Genomic DNA, 19714 nt, shown 5'->3' on the forward strand with positions numbered 1-19714 from the left:
TGCAATGTAAAAATCGTTAGTCAAATAACATTGCGAGTAATCGGGCTGGAACTGGTTCTAATGATTAGGAATTAGTCATATCGTTAGCTCTTCCCCGATGGTACCGAACTACAGGGATATGTCACGCGGAAGCTGAACACATTGGTACATACATAAATGTAATGCCTTTTTTCTCTCTTTTTATTTCCTTATTTCTTTATTAGTTTTTTTTATTATTACCTAACTTTGCTTGAATGTTATAAGCGATCCAGCTTGTTGCTTTATAGCCCAAGGGGTATCGCTGGAAATTTGCAAGCAACGAGTACTTGTCTTTTGTAAATTGTTTTTTGGTAGTGTGTTTCGATACACGAATTGAACATCCAAACAGGTAGTTAATATTATATTATTGTATGTTATAGCTTGATGTAGATAAAGTTAGTTCACTTATGTATATATGTACATATGTACCATACGATTATGTATGCATATAAATATGTAAATATATTAAAATGGAAGAATTTGCAATATTAGAGAATAATGTGCTAATATATAAGTATGTATGTTTTAATTATGTATGTATGTATATATTTGGTTTTCTTTTTGTTTCGTATCTTCCGCTTTTGTTTAGGGTTTGAGCGATCCTGCTTGTTGCTTTTTTTTATAGCCCAAGGGGTATCGCAAGAATTATCGCAAGTTATACTCGACTTACGAAATTTTTTTATTTTTTTCGGAAATTATATAACGGGGTGTCTAACGACACAAACTAAGCAAAAGGCGGGTACTGTACTTTTTTTCAGTTATTATTATTTTTTTGTAGATATATATATACATATATCGAACTGTTAAGAACAGTTAACGGTGTCCCGAAATACCGTCCAAACTGTACTTAACATACATACATATATACATATGTGCGAAATAAATAAATTTATATATTTTTATATGTATATCAAATTAATATATGGAACGGACTCACATTATATTCCGCCAGGGGTTTTGGTTTTTTTTTACTTATCGTCCCTGTTTATTCCTCTGTTAATTTTTATAAATGTGTATGTATGTATGTCCAGCGCTGTCCCTTTTGATTAGGTTTCTTCCTCCTATGTTGTTCGCTAGCGTTGTCTCCTGCGTTGTATATATTTTTATATGTTTGTTAATTTATCTGTGATTATAACGCGCCCGTTTTAATGTTAGAAGGTTTTTTGTTGTTTCTTCACTCACTGTACAATTTTTGTTTCTTTTCTGTATCTTTTTCCTTCACTTCAGGCCACTTTCTTTTTTTTTCTTGTGTGTTCAACTTGTGTGATCTTTCCGTGTTTTTTATATATATGTATATATACATATATAAATTTTTTCCTTTGTACTTAGGTGCCTTTCGGAAAGGCTCGAAGGACCATTTGCTAACGTGTAACACTAGTATACTTACTCGATATAGTATACTTATGCCAACTAAAAAGCACTTTCTATCGCACAATCTGTATTCAAAATTTATTTCGTTTATTTCACTAACTGGATATACTTGTATGTATTTTTTTATTAATATAACAATTTTATGATTTTTCTGTATGGGTTTTCACACTGACACTGCGGCGAAATCCGGGACATACGTCACTACGTCACTTTGCGGGAAGTCACAAATCGAAAATGCGGAGGTTGCGGAATTTAGGAATGAATAATTGCGGGTCGACCGTCTTTCTTCACGGATGGAATGAAAAAGAGAGGTGATCCCGTTCGGATCTATCCCTTTTGATAGTTTGGGTGGTGAATATTAGATTAATCCGAGTCGTCCGTTGATGATCGTGTGGTTGTTGTGTTGTAATAGTGAGCGGTGTCAGGTACTGTGTTTGATGCGTGTGTGTGTAGTGGTGTGTGCTGTGAACTGTTGTGTGATAAGGTGTTGTGACGTGACGTGATGCGATGTGGGATGCTGCAGAACGCTCATAGCTCATGTGAACACATAGAAATTATTATTTTAAGTACCACTCGCTTATGTGGCATATTACATTTTTATTTTTATCAAACTACAAAAATCTGTTTCTTTGATTATGGCACATAATCAAGGAATGTAAAAAATATTTTTACGCGGCTTGCAAAAATCTGCGTCGATATGTATGCAAGCTCACACACAAACATACATATTTACGCTGGTTTGTGGGCGAAGCTGTACAGTGGCAAGGGATTGTTCGCTTATTTTTTCGGCACAGTTCGGTTGTCTACCAACAGCGTTGGTCCGCCGACACATTGACGCTTTGACAAAACCAGACCTTCGGCACTTGTTTGTCCGTGTCAACGTAGATTTGACATGAAGCACTGAGTGTACATGTATACATAAAAATGTGGTATGTAGACATGAGTGTACATATTTTCATACACATCGCTCATTTGCTGCAAGACCGGCATAAATCAAAAAACGTGATTTTTGAGTTAATGCTGCAGAATTGTTCGTTATATCATACTTCATGTTGAGTGAAAAATTCATATGAATACCTCTTATATGCTCCGCTTGAGAAGAGGTGTAATGATGGAGTCACCGTGTAAGGTTGTAGTAAGTTGAAAACTTTAAACGCGTTTTCTGGCGAATCGATTTTTTTGACTTATACCGGTTTTGCAGCAAATGAGCGACATGTAGACAAATTTGCAAAAATTATGCGTCTGCAGAAATTGATGTGCTGAACACAAAGAGAGCAACAAACTTCAAACGACATCTGTAAAATATTACAGTGCACATGTTCTTAAGGACACGGTTATTTTGACAGCTGCACGGCTACAACCTTATTCAATCCTAAATGATTTTTACTGCAAATTAAAGACCAGTTTATTCTTTTTAGATGAAATATGCTAAATTTATTGGTTTTTTCTATTATTTATTGGAAACTTAACAGTTTTAAAATTTTAATAAAATGAAATAAAATGTTTAAAAAAATTACGTATTGAATAATGTCGAATTATAAAATTGTCCATTTAAAATGGAAAAATCTCTCACGACTTATTAATTAAAATTAGTCATTTAATTTCACCTGCTTTTTTAAACACAATTTAATCCATCTAGATTAAGTGCAATATTTGTGTTTAAAAAAACTAGGCTCAGTTGACATGCTATTGAAAAAGAAAAAGAAATGATCCTGAAAATATAATAATAAAAGAAAACTGAAAGTAGAAAAAATAGCAAAGTACTCACCAAGATTAAGGGTGGGCACAGCTCCTGCCTTCAATTTTTTCACACCTTAATGCAAACAAATGCATTGCGGGTGGGCAGGCCCGTAGCCAGCTTTTCATTTCGGGGGGGGCTGAAGTAAAAACATATATAAACTTTAAATTTTCTGTTTATTAAAAAAAAAAACAATATAAATTCATATACATATTACTTAAATGATTTGGTAGTTGTAACTTAAATAAGTAATATTTTTCTTTTCTTCTTGTTTACCATATCATTAATTACTTCATCTGGATCTATTTTAATATCCCAGTGCACTGCAATAACAGCAAGTGCACTCAGCTGCTCATTGCCCATCACACTGCGTGGTAAAGTTTTTATTCTTTTTAAAGCTTAGTACGCAGCTCTCAAGAAACGTAAAAACTTCATATAAAAAAACGCTTAAGAAACGGTCCAGAAACGTTCCTGCGATAAGCTTACTTGTGCTAGTACGCAGCTCTCAAAAAATAATTTTTAATACTTTTTTTCAATAAAATGTGAATATGGCAAACCTGGTATTGCGAAGAAACATCAAATCAACAATTGTTTCTTGAAGGAAATTCGAAGTAATCGTCAAATTCATCCTAAATTAGTTGAAATCATTATTATAAAGTATATTCCATTTTGAAATGTTGTATAAAACCAACCAATCATCAACAACATTCCTTAAATCTCAATGAAAATATTTGTGTTACCATACACATACATACATACATGCATACGCACAAAGTTTGTTTACTTTGTTTATTCTCTCTTGCTCTTCTAATGTGGATCATTCACAATGCCTAACCAGCTGTCAACATTACTTGAGAAATAATGTATTTTTGTTCTTGAGCAATTACTTGAGAGCTGCGTACCAACCTTAAGATTGAAAAAGTTCTTTCAACGGAAGCGGTCGTCACTGGAAGAGTTGCTAAAATTGTAAGCAGGTAGTGAATATTTTTAAAATACGTTGCATCGCAATGTTGCAGTAATTTCAACACTTCTATGGTTGGATCTATTGTTGATAAGCTGGCACATCACAATCGATACTCTGATTTTAATGCTGTCATTGATATTTGCTCCTCGAAGTAAATAGTTAAATTTTTTAATTCTTCGGCATTATCAATTGCAGAAAAACCTGGGAGTAGAATTTGAAATGACGAGAGTATATCCTCATTCACTAATAAACGTTCTGTCATGTTTTGGATCAGAGCATCAACGCATAGAATAAATATTGTAACTCTGAAGTGGCTTTCAGGGGTTGTGCAAGGTGGATTAGCACTAGTAGTTTGACGCGAAGTGTCAAAAAGATCTTTAGACATTTGTGATGCTGTTTGGAAAATATCGTTGAAAAAACCATCCGCTGTTTCTCTTATCTGGTGCAGAGTTCTTATTAATTCTTTGGCTCGGTTCATTGCTGATACAAAATCCATAGATTTTTCGTGGAGTTGCACAGACAGTGGCAGCGTTAAGCTGAACAATTGCTCACAGACGAATAGACTAAGAAAAATATCGCTTTTCTCTACCGCTGCTAAGAAGGCTGATGCTTTAGACGAAATGGGCCATGTCTTACTCGAAATTATTTCCAAACTTAGTACAATGAATTTGAAAAGCTCCACAAAGCTTATAATGCTTTCATGCCTTTCTATAAACCTTGTTTCACAAAGGCGAACAAGTCGTCTTTTTTTGCTTTCTGGTGCGTGCTTCTGTATAACGTCCTGGAAAGTTGTGTTTGCATTTGAATGGTTTCTAAATAAATTTTCTATTTCATTGACAATACCAAGGCAGTTCCGTATTGAAGGTAATGACATAGTATCAGAAAGCGCAAGGTTCAATCGGTGACTAGCGCAATGAACACATCGTGCTTTTGGATACAGTTGTCTTATCCTGGTTTGCACTCCACTTAAATGCCCTGACATGTTTGCTGCTCCGTCATATCCCTGTCCAACCAACTTCGCCATATCAAGATGGAGATCTGTACGACGCTTAAGTATGACTTTCGATAAGTTTTCAGTCACCGTCTAGTGTAGTTGCGTACGACTGTTATAGGTTTGAGCTGAGTTGTGTATAAGAGTTTCAAAAGATTCAGTCAGTGATAAATCTTTTTTATTTGCGATTTATTTAAAAAATTTCCTTATTTCGGGGGGGGCTTCAGCCCTCTAGCCCCCCCCTGGCTACGTGCCTGCGGGTGGGTAAATCCTGCGTTGGTGGGATCCGTAAATTCTCCACCCACTTCTGCAACTCCTCCTGCTACCTAGGGAATAAAAAGAATCTCCCGAGAGATTCTGATGTGCACTCCCGAACGCGACACTTTCTTAAATTTTTGTTACTAATTTTTTGAAAAATCCTATAAAATCGAATTGGCGATCTTTCCGCGACGAAATTCATTTAGAACTAAAATTCCGTTGACGATTTCTTCTTCAACTTTCATTTTTGGCGCAATTTCCCCAGTAAAGATATATTATTATATATTATATATATACTATATGTATATTAGACTTAGAAAAAATCTAACTACTTTTATATAGTATACAAAAAATTTTCCAATCAAAAAGCAGAATAACCTCATTATCAGGCATGTTCTGGAAATCGCACGATTTAAATTCGGCACCGAATTTGCAAATCGCGTGAATTTGGTAACAGTGTTCCACAATTCGCGCGAATTGGCTTAAATTCGAAATCAACTACGAAACAGCTGATTGAGTATTGACAAATAAAATTTGTTTCAAAGAATTTTACAAAATAAGCTTATTTACCATTGCTGCATATTTATTGACGAAAAATGAATTGGAAAAAAATGAGAAAGTTCGGCGGCGAATTTTAAGGGATCATTCCAATCCCTTGGTTATCCCAGATTCCGTGTAAGTATATATAAAACAAAGTTTGGAACACAAGAAATGCATTTTGTCCCAATAAAGTTTTGTTGCCTATTACAGGATTTCTTTACTTATCCTGTAATAGGCAACAAAACGTTTCTTGAAATTGTTCGTGATGTCCAACCATTCATAAATCCGTCATCTATTACGATTGAAATAAAGCTTGCTGCTACTTTGAGGTACCTTGCAGAGGGAGGATTCCAGCGCTTGGTAGGAAAAGACACCGACATATCCCTTGCAAGAAGTACCGTGTGCAAAGTCTTACATGAGTTGCTAAATGCTTTAGAAAAAGCACTGTGTCCAAAATGGATTAAACTACAAATGAGCGAAGAAGAAATTAAAATGTCGAAAGCACATTTTTTCAACAATTTTTGCATAATCGGTTGTGTGGACGGGACACACATAAAAATTACGAAGCCCCACCAAAATGAGCATCTGTTTTTTAACAGAAAGGGTTATTTCAGCGTTAATGCGATGATTGTGAGTTACAAATATGAAATTTGTTGTTGATATTAATTCACTTATTTTACAGATTTGCGATTACAGAATGCGTATAACGGCTGTGGATGCATGCCACCCTGGCTCCAGTCATGACGCCTTTATATTTTCTTTAAGTGCTGCCAAACAATATCTTTCATCCAAGTATATGGGCGGAGACCATAGATCTTGGCTACTAGGAGATTCAGGATATGGCTTGGAACCATATTTACTTACCCCTTATCGTGATGCAAACGCTGGGTTACCACAGCACAAATTCAATTTACAACACTGCAAGGCAAGAAATACCGTTGAGAGAGTAATCGGAGTCCTCACAAATAACGCATACACAACATACATACTTATATGCGTTCACATTTAGATATGTCACCCGCAAAAACTTCAAAACATTGCTTTACAAAAACAACAATCGTTTGAAATGGCATCAGCAGCGTCACAAGTCAGTATTGCAGCCAAATAGTCGATGCCCAAATTTGTAGAAAAACTCCTAACAACAATATTTTCATTTATGAACGCAAGCGCCCTTTCAACAGGCAAACTTGCTTCATTTATAAAAACAAACACCATTACATCTCCCCGAGCATGCCTTTGCCAACAAGCGTCTTTTCGCGATATTTCTGATATTTGTATGAGAAGGAAAAAGCGACAACCATGCAAATATAAGTATAGAATAAAATTGACAACATAGTTTATTTGTCGATTTTCAAGTCAAGAAATGTATCAAAGGAAATATTCATTATTCCTCTGAGTTATGTGTACAGTGAGTCCCGGTTAAGTAGTGCTCCGCTTAAATGAAAATCATCCCTCTTAACTCCCTACATCTTGCTGCTTCTCACGGCTTATTTTTATGTAATACATAGAAATTATTGTTTTAAGTACCACTCGCTTAAATATTCGCACACGCTTATGTGCCATATTATATTGTTAGTTTTACAAACCACAAGCATCTGTATCTTTGATTATGGCACATAACTGTCAAGAAATGTAAAAAATATTTTTAAGCGGCTTGCAAAAGTCTGCGTCGATATGTATGCCACTCATACAAATACATACATATCTCCGCTGGTTTCTATGCGAAGCTGTTTCAGCGGCAAGGGAAGCAGTGGCAATTGGCGATCGGCACAGCTCGGATTTTCTACCAACAGCACAATGTTGTGACTAGGGATGGCAACGATTAATCATTTGATTAAATTAATCGATTATTTTCATTCAATTTACGATTTAATTACTTCGAAACACCTTTTCTAATTACACGACTATTACTCGAGTAATTGCAAAATAATCGCAAACAGCATTTTGAAAATTAATACATTTAATGTTCATCTAAGTTAGCGTGCAAAGGTCGAAATTGGTCGCATCAGTCATTACTGACTGGAAACGGTGTAGGCATAGTTAAATTCTAATATGTCAACGTAGTTTAATATCAACAAATGAATGTCTGGTGACACTGCATTTACAGTTAAGTCAAACGCATTTTACGTTCAGTTGTTTGAAGAGCAATGGCGATAGTTAAAAGCGAAGTGTGGACATTTTTTAATAAAATAAGCAATAACTACGTTAAATGTCAACTTTGCTGAATAAATTTAAAATTTTTTAATAACACATCAAATTGGGACGAAACAATTTAATGGAACAATTGGCGTTTATAAATTAACGGAATCACATACTGCATCACATATTTCCGAAGTTCTCATTGCTGCTTTGAAAGACCTATTGACGAAAAACAAGTTGTTCAAATATCATTGAACATGCTTACTTATCAGCAAAGCCGAAATTCAACTAAATATAAATATCTATTTATATATTAATATACTTACATACATACATACATATGTATATACATAATGCATTCACATGCAATGCACATCTACAAGTAATAATAATTAAAATGCATGGGACACAAATCTTAAATATACAGCAGAGATAACATTAAACACACACACACTCATGCAATAAATTGTACACTTAAAATCAACCCCATGTCAAGCAGCAATAAATAATATGCTGCATTACATAAAAACATACACACATACAAATATATTTAGTTATTTAAGATAGTTTTAAAAATTGTATATAAGCAAGAAAAATCCAAAATAAAAATCAGAATGAATATATTCTCCCTCGAGATAAGTCTTACATTGCCCCCCACCAGAGGTAAGGATTGTAAGAAACTTTTGGTCCTTCGAGCCGGATTTAGTGCTCGGCCAAAATTAAAAAGTCCTGTACTTACAAAACAGGCAAAATACAAAAAAGTATTTGTAAGACGGGTGTATATTCCCGCATTAAAACCGATTACATAAGCCGTTTTAGCAGAGGCTAAACGCAGTGATCTAACTGCAATCCAAGAGATATTCAGCGGCTGTGAGTCGAGGCACAGCAAGGTCAACTAGGCGACCAAATCAAATACCTCCAACGATTTCTTTGGAGAACAACAAGCAGTTAATTAATAAATAAAAAAAAGGTTGCGGAAAAACTCTCAAAATGGGAATAAACAAGAAGAAAATTCCTGAAGCCCAAACGGATTTTTCCGAAACGGTGTTGTACACGTCCAACACTTTTCCAACAAAGCCATCAAGTAAAACAAAATTTGAAGAAGTTGAAGCTAAACACCAAGATTTAGATCGAAAAACTTCCTTATTCATGAGGAAAGTTGAAAACCTCAGAAGAAAAATGGAAGATCTAAGCATGGAATTAATGATCGACAACGATCAAATAAAAGGCTTAGACAGTTTATTTACAGACATCCAAAATCTAAAAGCAAATTAGATTTTAATGTTGAAATCGAAGACATATTCGAAAAAATATGTGACGAATATTTCGAAAAGCTTCAGAATTTAAAAAAGAAATTAAAAAAAGAAGAGCTTAAAATGTTTTATCGCCCTAACTTTGAAGAAAGAAAAATAATAAAAATTCCAACATTTTATGGCGATATTAAGGAATGGGACAAATTTTACAACGTGTTCAAAGTTATGGTACATGACAACGAGCAGATGCTGCGTCTTCGTCAATGCTTGAAAGGCGAAGCTGCAAGAGTAATAAAACATTTTCAAATTTCGTCGAAAAATTATGAAGATGCATGGAGTCTACTTAAGAAAAAGTATGACAATCAGCCAATTCTGTTCATCGTACCAAAATTATCTACAGCTGCGACGAAACTAACTAATGCAGTACAAAAGATTGAAGACAAAAAACTTATAAAAATTCCACTACTCCCTCTATCTTCTGTTGAGAAAAAAACAGCAGAAGTAATAGAGGAAAATAGAAAGGAAAATGAAGTTGAAGAAGAATCAATTGAAGAACTTCGTAAACCTTCAAAAACTGAAGAAAAACTTATAAGAGTTCGACTACTCTCTCTATCTTCTGTTGAGGAAAAAACAACAGAAATAATAGGGAAAGATAAAGAAGAAAAATCAACTGAATTGGTACCTCCGCATTTATCTCTTCCGGCAGGCTCACATTTTGGAGAAATGTGGGACAGTGAAGTCCAGACGAAATCGTTTGAAGATAATGACGAAGCTCAAGAAATAGACCACATTTTGGAAGAAGATGCTGAAGAATATAAGAAGGAAGATTTTACTACTTCACTAAACCACATAAAATAAACGGCTAACAGTACTGAGCGCAGCGACAGCGATGAGGGCGCCATAAATAATGTAAATGGGCTGAATATAAACGAGGTCACGACCGAAGCTGAGTTGATGGCTACTGACAGTGACGAAAATGCCATCACTGGTAATCCAGCTTTCAACAACACAGTTAGTGATGGTGGTGATGATGACGATATTGTACTTTTTCCCAGCAACGAGGAGGAGACGAATTGTACACTTCAGCCCTGCATCGGTGATACTACATGCAAATTGGTTGGCAGTTGCGCATGCGCTGACGAAACATTGCAAGAGAGAGCCGAAATAGATCCAGTTGGAAAAGCGGATGTGGTAACAACCATTTGGGAATTACTAATACCATGGCAGCTTGCGTTAAAGCAAACGGACGAACTAAAAACCAAAACGTCGATTACAATCTGCAGTTAGAAGTCACTTTTGTCGATCGGGAGAATGTTCAAAAATGAACATGTACGTTGATACCAAAGGACATTCAGTACACATCAATATATTTAGTTTTATTATACTTAAGAATATTCAACATATTATATAAGATATGAAACTGTGTAATTCTTACTATTTTAAAAACATAAGCATGGAAAGTTTCTTCTTATACCAATTTTACATCATCTATTCCATGAATTTTCAAATTAGTACTATTTAAAGTAATTGTGGTATTTTCCGAATGTATTTTATTTCATGATATGAATTATTTAAAAGAATTTTGATACTGCCAATTTTTTATTTTACGAACAGATGGATTCACCAGCGCTCTTTGATGCAATTGATTTTGAAGAATTCCCAACAACGTCTTCAACTCCTGTAAAAGGTATGTACATGTAAATTTGTCGTTTTAGTTTTCACTTTATCTGTACACATTTGTTAATGTAGAACAACTGACATTGAAGCGCAAAAAATTTGATATTTCTGGTTGCTACAACTCGGAGGCAAAACGAAATGAAAACAATTTGGCTGTGGATGGAAATGGTAATCCAATACTTTTCTAAAATGTATTGTTCTCTATTATGTTTATAACTTTTTTCAGAAGTGTTTAATATGTTAAAAACTATTTCTGCACAGTTAGAAGTATTGACGACAAGAGTATCCAATATGGAGAAAAAGATGGACAGCTATATGAAAGAAAATGTAAGTTTATATTGTTCTATTTATAAGTATTCATCAATATAGAGAACGTATTGTTTTGTTATTGTATCCTCTAACTGCATACATACATATCTCTTTTCAGATAATTCATAAAAGCGAAGAAATGGCCCAACAAAAAACTGTGCGCGAATGTAAGGTTTTAATTTGAAAAATTCACCATTCAGTATGCCGACTGACTGGTGAAGAAATAGATTGTATGCAAACCGAAGTTGCCTCCACGCTACCAATAACAACGATAGCTGCAGCATTGGAAATGGACGAGAAACTGAAATGCGAGGAATTTGCTACTGCAACGGTTAGTAATGTATACATTTTTTTCAATAAATATTATTTAAACTTTTGCTAAATATTTTCAATTTACAGAAACAGTTTATTTTAAAAACAAAGGGAAATTCAGATAATGTAGATGATGTGCTGAGACATATATACACTGACGAATTTTTGTTTTTGTGTAACTGAGACGGTGGAGGAGGGAAACAACCCCTATCGAAATTTCTACTGGCATCTAACATATTATATGGTAAATTTAATATATACATATTTAGTTAAGAGGATGTGTTTTAATTTGTGTCTTCATTATAATTTATTAGATTCTTTCGTTACTTGTGGACTGGCGAATTTCGAAAAACAAATTCGGAAGTCCCTCGAGATGAGCCACCATAGGTACAAACAAAAGAAATACAGGAAGCGAAAAGCTGTGGAGGAAACGAACGAATCCAAATAGATAATAATTAAAAAAAAATGTTGTAGGATTTAAGACTGTATAAACAAAAATGAATTTTAATAGTGTAACTATAATAGTTTTAATATGAATGTTTATTTTAAAAATCTATCTATGTAATTAAATTTTTCTTAAAAATATTTATAAAAATGAATTTAAAGTAATCTAATGTAATTAGAAAAATATAATATTATGGATTATTTTTAGTTTCTTAAATTCAAAAAATTATAATATAAAAACTATTAATGAAATTAATAAAAACATTTTAATTAAAAAAAAAATTGTTCGGGTTTCGAACTCTAGACTGAGGGAATGGTAAACGAGTGGCTTACCCAGTAGGCTATTGCAGAATGCACCTTCACGCTTTCCTGAAAGAAGTTTTGTCGATTTGTCCCAAATTTAATGAAAGTGTGAGAAAGAAGGATATAGTTTTATTACAGCAGAAAATATGTATGTGAGTGAGAAGGTGATAAAAGATCACATGTATACAAAAGTTTTGGGAGCTTTTTTGATTCGCCCTTAAGAACGTGATAGGAAAAAGTGACAATTAAACTGGCACGCGTTACCGGCATGTCACTAAGTAACTTTACCGTCACTGTTCTATCTGGGGTCAAGCAGCAATAAACAATATGCTGCAATACATAAAAACATACACACATACACATATATTTAGTCATTTAAGATAGTTTTAAAATTTGTATATAAGCAAGGAAAATACAAAATAAAATCAGAATGAATAAATTCTCCCTCAATGTAAGACGTTTCATTTCCCCCCACCAGTGGTAAGGAATGACAAGTTCTTTTTTGAGGTCAATGTTTGATAATACATACAAATCAAACAATTTTGGTCCTTCGAGCCGGATAAAGAGCTCGGCCAAATTAAAAAGTCCTGTATTTACAAAACAGCCAATATACAAAAAAGGCCCGGAATAAAACTAGAACTACGCGCTTTCAGCGCACTATGGGTCAAATGAATGGTTTTTGAGGCAAGAAATCACAGGAAGCAGCTAGAGCTTCAAAATTTGGAACAGGTGACTACGATGGGCATCTTACTCTTCGATAAAAATCTCAAGTCGATCCGCCCTAATCACGCCCACTTCTAGTAACTATGTATATTGTTTACCACGTTAAAATTATTCATCATCATCAAGATTTAATTCCACTAAAAAGAGAACATTAAATTTTATAAAAGTTAGTATATTATAAATAACTCTTACTTCAAAATAGTCCCCTGTTTCATCAACTTCTAACTCTATATTAAAAAGAGTTAGATCCTCTGCCTCCCATTCGAAATCAGAAAAATTTTCATTTGCGATAGCATTTGACGTAGTCGGCAATTGATATTCAGGAACATCTGGAATCTTTAAAAGAGAAATAACTTCTCTTGGAAGTTGCAAGTTTTTTTTGCTGAATGACGGTTCTTTAGGCATATACTGGATAAGAATGGGTCAGAAGAATCCATGGCTCTGTTAAAAACATCAGATATATTGTGTTCTTAGAGTCTTTTCGTGCATGCTCAATGCGATCCTTTTTATAAAATTTATTTCTCGCCTCAGAAGCACTTCTCCAGCGCATCCAAGAGGCACGATTGAGGCTTGTACTATTTGTGAAGAATGTGCTAAAATTTTATGTAACGTAGCTGACATTGGGTACCATTCATAATATTGAAAATTTATTTCGGCAGTTCTATAACAAAAACTCTTCAAGTTTTCGACACTTAACTCAAAATTACAAGAAATTGCAATTAGTATGACTTGTAAGTGTTTTAAAAACTCGATGTTAACGTTTGTTATTGAAGCAAATAATTCCAGATTTGAAAATGCTTTTCGCGCCGTATTGCCGTCGTTTGTTGATCCACTTCCGTTACTTTTCGGCTTATGGACATGAAGACCCATTTTCTCCCAGAATTGTTGTTGAATTTCACTTTTTCTTTGTTGCATTAGTAATTTGTCCTCAGCATTTCGAATTTGCCATTTTTTATATGAAGTCTATATGAAAGATTCAGAACAAATTCTAGGCATCGAATCCAAGCGTGTAATGGGCTTATGCCATATTTTAATGAATTTTGTTTTGGCTGAAACACTAATGAGCTTAAATCTTTTATTGACAAAAACTGCTTCGGATTTCCACCACATATTGGGCACGACTGAGAAGACTTTGTTTCCGTAAGTACGTTCAAAACTTTTCCATCAATTAAAGTCATTATAAATTCATATTTTACTGATATTTTTCTACCATTTAAAAAACATTCTAAGGGCTCAAGGTTTTTTATTTGCATATCCAGATTGTTTTTTTCTTTCAAAATATGTTCTTTTGTTTCCTTAATAAATTCAATTTTAAGTGGTCGGCAAAAACGAACAGATTGAGGTGTACGATTAATCCAAACGGTTTCATGATGCGACGTGATTAATTTTAGTGGTATAATTGATGTCACAAATAGCGAGTTATCTAAACTTTCTGGGGTATTGCTGCTGAATATTTGTTTAAAAGAACTTTGTCCTGTGGAACCGTCGAAACCATAACTTAAAACCAATCTGACATCATTCAACTCTTCTATTTGCACCAAAACTTCTTCTTGGTATGACAAAATTCTTGTTGCTGTATGGTTAACCAAGCTCTGCAAAGGAATTTGTGCTCATGATTCCGTTATCGATAGTCCATCAGGTCGGCATTGCAGTTTGCACTCTTGAATTTTTTGGTAATGTGGATAAATATCACAGTTTCGTGACTTGCTCATTGCCCGAATGTTTATGTACTGTTGCTTTGTTAAATTATTTTCTATCAAAAATAGTAATGCTTCCTCGGAGGATAGTGGTAAAGGTTTTTTGTCATTGGAGGTTAAAGTTTTCTCATTTTTGTAGCCCTAGATGGAGATGAAGCTGCTTCCTTTAAAAAAAAGTCTAAATCATTTGCTTTTGATGCATAAGCTGATATTGAAGCAACATGGACCAATAATTTGGTATCGTGACCCTGTACGGACGATACTTCGGAAGCAAGTTTTCGTTTTTGCCTCGCACTTCCCTCGCTGTATTCAACATGAGGGCGACCTCTTTTGTTTGCGACATCACTCTCAGAAATTTTAAATTCAGTCACATTTGATAGCCATAAACTTTCGTTGTTCTCAAATCTCTTCGCACATCTTTGGTTCTTGTTCCACTTTTGGGTAGCAGTTGCACAAAAATTGTTAATTTTCTTTTTGATTGATGCCATACATTCGTCATCCACACTTCTATTAAATTTCTTGAAAATCCAGTTGACAACAATCGTAGCATTTCGGTTATTATCTAACCAAAATTTAACTATATCCGTATTTTTTATTTTTACGGAATCTTAAAAGGAAAATATAAATAATTTAGAGCAGTTGGGCTGCAGTTGAAATTACAACCACATGAAAGTACACATCATTACCTTTTTCCACATATATATTGTTCAACAAATACGTCCCAATAAACAAAGTACTACTCCAAGAAACATCAGGTCAATAACCAAAACTCCACAGTAAATACGACACACTTTGATGCAACAAAAAATTTACAACAACAACATTTTTATGAAACTTATTAAAACATTTTTTTTACATACCTGAATTAATATTTTCCATTTTATAAAAATTGTATACAATTATAATATTTTGTTAAACAATGGATTAAATGTTAGGCACTATAAAGGTGAATGCCAGAAAACAAAACAAACCAAAAAAAACTACAACTTTGACAGCTTGGCTTTAAGACATGGGTTGCCACCTGACTCTAATTTTTTTTTGGGGTATTTCAAAATGTTTATTACAAAATGCCATTATCCTTTTTTTGAAATAGTACACTTCAAAAATTGATTTTTTGCCTCAAAAACCATTCATTTGACCTATAGTGCGGCGTAACGAAAATACCGCAAAACTTTTTTGACAATTTAATATTAAAATACACACGCAGCTCAATAACTGTGTCCCTGAGAACTTGTGTATTCTAATATTTGACAGATGGCGTTTGCAGTCTATCGCGCTCTATGTGTTCAGCAATTGACTTGTGACGCTGCTGATGCTATTTCATGCTCTAAACACATAACGACGACAGACGACATCTGTCAAATATTACACACGTTCTTATGGACACTTATTTTGACGACGACATGAAAACACGACTGTAGGCCGACAGTTGTCATTCTCGCTAATTCCTATTTGCCAACGACAGTAGAATGAAGAAGAGAGATGAGGAAGAGTGGTGATACCACTAATATGTAAAATGTAAAATTATTCACAGCTCTTACAAACTTGACGTTATTTTACAAATAAAAGCATAAAATAGCTCTATTATATCATTTGTAATAACAATTGATAATTTAAAGCAAAAATATATACCTATTTACTTATTTTTTGCATAAAAAATTTAACTTTGAACAAAATATTAAAATTTCATTGAAGTGCAAGGTATTAGTATGGCCACAACGAAATTGTGTACATGCAAAATGGACAGCTGCGTTGTTTTGTGTATATGCGTTGTTTTGTTTTCATTTCACTTTCGTACTCTCGTTTGTCGTCTGGTCGTCGTTATGTGTTCAGTACATGAGACGCTTGCTGTTGTAGAGCAATATTTGTAGTTTATGCGGACGATATATTTACATCAGTGATGCCCAAACGCACACTACCAAACTGTGTGCTTGTGTTGGAGTATGAGAGAGCTTGCTGCTACACCCAAAAAAACTACAAAACTTGAGTATTAATTAATATAAAAAAAAATTGAAAGTGGTTCGACAACTTTTACAAAATTGTGAAATTATTGAAATTCCTTCTTAATTTTTTATCAATTACAAAAATAAAGACAATTCACGTGTCAAAAAGAAATTAAAATTCAAAAAGTTTTAAATATTGAATTTATGTTGAAGTTTTCACCTAAACGGCTGTATCAAATAACTAAAAATCAATATTTTCATGGTTTTGAACCAAAATTGTTAATCAGCGCGCACATACAAATTACATGCGTAGCAGTCAACAGTCGTTGATCAAGTGATTTTCAAATGCACATTAATTTTCCACAATGTATAGAGAGCGCTTGACTAATACGTGTGAGCGAATCTGTGAGAGAGCAATAAAGTCGGCCGCCCGCGGGCTAGGCAAAGCGCTTCACTGATTTACATGTGTACGCAGATATGTATGTACATTTGTAGACTTGTGTATGCATTATTTGTGTGGGTATGTCATACGCACATATGCCTGTACATACATATGTATGTTCATAGAGAACAGTACGCGCACATTATATTACTGACAGAGAACGTTTATCATAGAGAAGGTTCACGGCGCGGAGATCGTAAAAATATTTTTGGCTAACTCGGTCGAGATGGAGGAGTTTCACCACTGCCAGCGAGGCAGGAGAAATTTTAACATTTTCGTTTGAATAGAGCTGAGCGTGAAATGAAAATTATGCTCAAATCTACATATATGTACGAGGTGTGTTCAAAAAGTATCGCAAATTTTGTGTTTTTTGAAAAATTATTTATTTATTCATGAACATCTATTTTGTCCCCTTCAAAGTAATTCCCATGAGATATTATACACTTGTGCCAACGGTTTTTCCAATTTTCGAAGCACTTCAAAAAATCATTTTTTTTTTTTTATCTTCAGCTCCTCCTTCGATGCCGTCTTTATCTCGTCAAGAGAAGCGTAACGTCGTCCTTTCATGGGCCTCTTCAGTTTAGGGAACAAGAAAAAGTCACAGGGGGCCAGATCTGGGGAATACGGTGGCTGCGGCATCATTAGTGTGTTGGCTTTGGCCAAAAAGTCGCGCACAAGCAACGATGTGTGAGCAGGGGCGTTATCGTGGTGCAAAAGCCAATTTTTGTTCTTCCACAAATCCGGGCGTTTCTGGCGGATTGCTTCGCGCAAATTGCGCATAACTTGCAGGTAATATTCCCTGTGGCAAGAACTCATGATGCACCACGCCCCTGCAATTGAAGAAAACTGTCAGTTACGATTCGCAATACTTTTTGAACACACCTCATATATTGCTCTAACAGACGTATGTTCGCTCTTTTGCTTATATTTTTATACGTTTTATGCAAACATGTGTATTCGTATGAATTCTTTTTGTGCATATTAATGAATACAAGTTAAATACAAATAAGTTTAGCACTTGAATATTCTGAAAAACATGAACTAAAATTATAAAGAACTCCTGCCGCTTTAACCCCAAGGAATTCCTATGAATATAACACATTCCAGGAATGTCCATAGTTCTGCCGCCTTCGCCAGCAAAACCAACGTCGCTGCCGAAACCCCTCAGCTAGATCAGGGTACTTTTAAGAATTGTTAAAAAAGGAAAGATCAGTTCTGACAGAACATTCAATAAAGAAACTTCTCTAATTTAAAAGTTTTATTTTAATTTTAAAAATATTAACTGGCGCCCGAGCAGAGACCAACAGAGTGTAAAAAAATACTGTTGGCCAACCAAATGAAATAATACAATATTAATGTTCTAATTATTGGAACGGAGACATCAAAAAGGTCGGTAACCAATAACTACTGACCCATCGGTGGACTGCACGTTTTGTCAGGTCAGCCCGCAGAACATCCCCAACTGAAGTGTGTGTTACAGGATCCCAAGTAGGAAGCGAAAAGGAGGACATCCGGACCACCAAGAGGAGCAGCCACATCAATAAATTAATGTAAGTTAGTTAATAAGTGAATAAGAATCCAAAGTGAAGAAAATTAACGTAAATAATTTAAGTCAAAGAGTTAAAGCATAGAATAATAATAAGAAATTTGATAATGAAGTGACCAAATGAATTTACTCAAGTTTAAGGAAAGTTATTTTAATAAATAAATAAATAAAATATTTTGGAAAAACACACTAAGACAATTAGCAAAACCTAAGTAATAAATCAATTCTTTTAATGATTAAACTTAATATTAATAAATTTAAAATTTAAAAGAAAACAGAAAAAAGATAAACAATTAAATTTGTACACATCAAATTACATAAAAATTTTTACATCACAAATAAATAATAATATTCTCATTTATTACTAAGTGTAATCCGGAGAATTCACGATATAACCCATTTAGTGCGCGGACTAAAATTAAAATTTCGACCTTCAAAATTTTTAAAATCAATGCCTAATACAGTTAATTCAATCAGACCGGCTTTTTTAAACCCACAAGAAGCTCAACAACAATATAGAGTAATACAAAGGCAGGAGGTTCACCAAAAAAATAAAAATATGGCAAATGCTGAAATTCAAGAAACTGTTAGACAAATTTTGGCCGAGCAGCTGCCAAATTTGCTACGTCAGACTCAAACCAACACTTTTGATTTTACTAATGCAGAGAGTCAGGGAATTAATGTTGAACATTTAACAAATTTACATGACTTAGATAAAGTTAAAAGTTAAAAGTTGTTAAAAGCCTACGCGAATTTTCAGGCAAACCAGCTGAATTTGGGTCGTGGAAAAAGGGAGTAGATAGGATTTTGCAAACATATGAGTACACTAGAGGCTCGCCTAAATATTTCGGTATATTGCACACAATTCGCAATAAAATTATCGGCAATGCCGATATTGCCTTAGAATATTACAATGTTCCTTTAAACTAGACTGCCATATCCAAATGCCTCGCACTACACCTTGCAGATAAAAGAGATTTGAGCACTCTAGAATACCAAATGACTACAATAGTTCAGGGCCCTAACCAGTCTGTTGAAGACTTCCA

At 34.2% G+C, this 19714-nt stretch overlaps 1 protein-coding gene across 10 annotated transcripts in view; it reads right to left on the minus strand.

Annotated features, from left to right (window-relative positions):
* The window catches only part of LOC105222100 (electroneutral sodium bicarbonate exchanger 1), a 762556-nt gene that overhangs the window by 142950 nt on the left and 599892 nt on the right, over positions 1 to 19714 (minus strand). For 2 of the 10 annotated variants that reach the window (XM_049462402.1, XM_049462400.1), the window contains one exon: positions 3158 to 3266. The exons of the other annotated variants lie outside the window; for them this stretch is intronic. In XM_049462402.1, the coding sequence (XP_049318359.1) occupies positions 3252 to 3266 (15 nt within the window). In that variant the 3' untranslated portion in view covers positions 3158 to 3251. Of the gene's footprint in view, positions 1 to 3157; positions 3267 to 19714 lie in introns of those variants that run through there. 10 annotated transcript variants of the gene reach the window in all.

Source organism: Bactrocera dorsalis, chromosome 1 (genome assembly GCF_023373825.1).
Source record: "Bactrocera dorsalis isolate Fly_Bdor chromosome 1, ASM2337382v1, whole genome shotgun sequence".
Classification (NCBI taxonomy): Eukaryota; Metazoa; Arthropoda; class Insecta; order Diptera; family Tephritidae; genus Bactrocera; species Bactrocera dorsalis.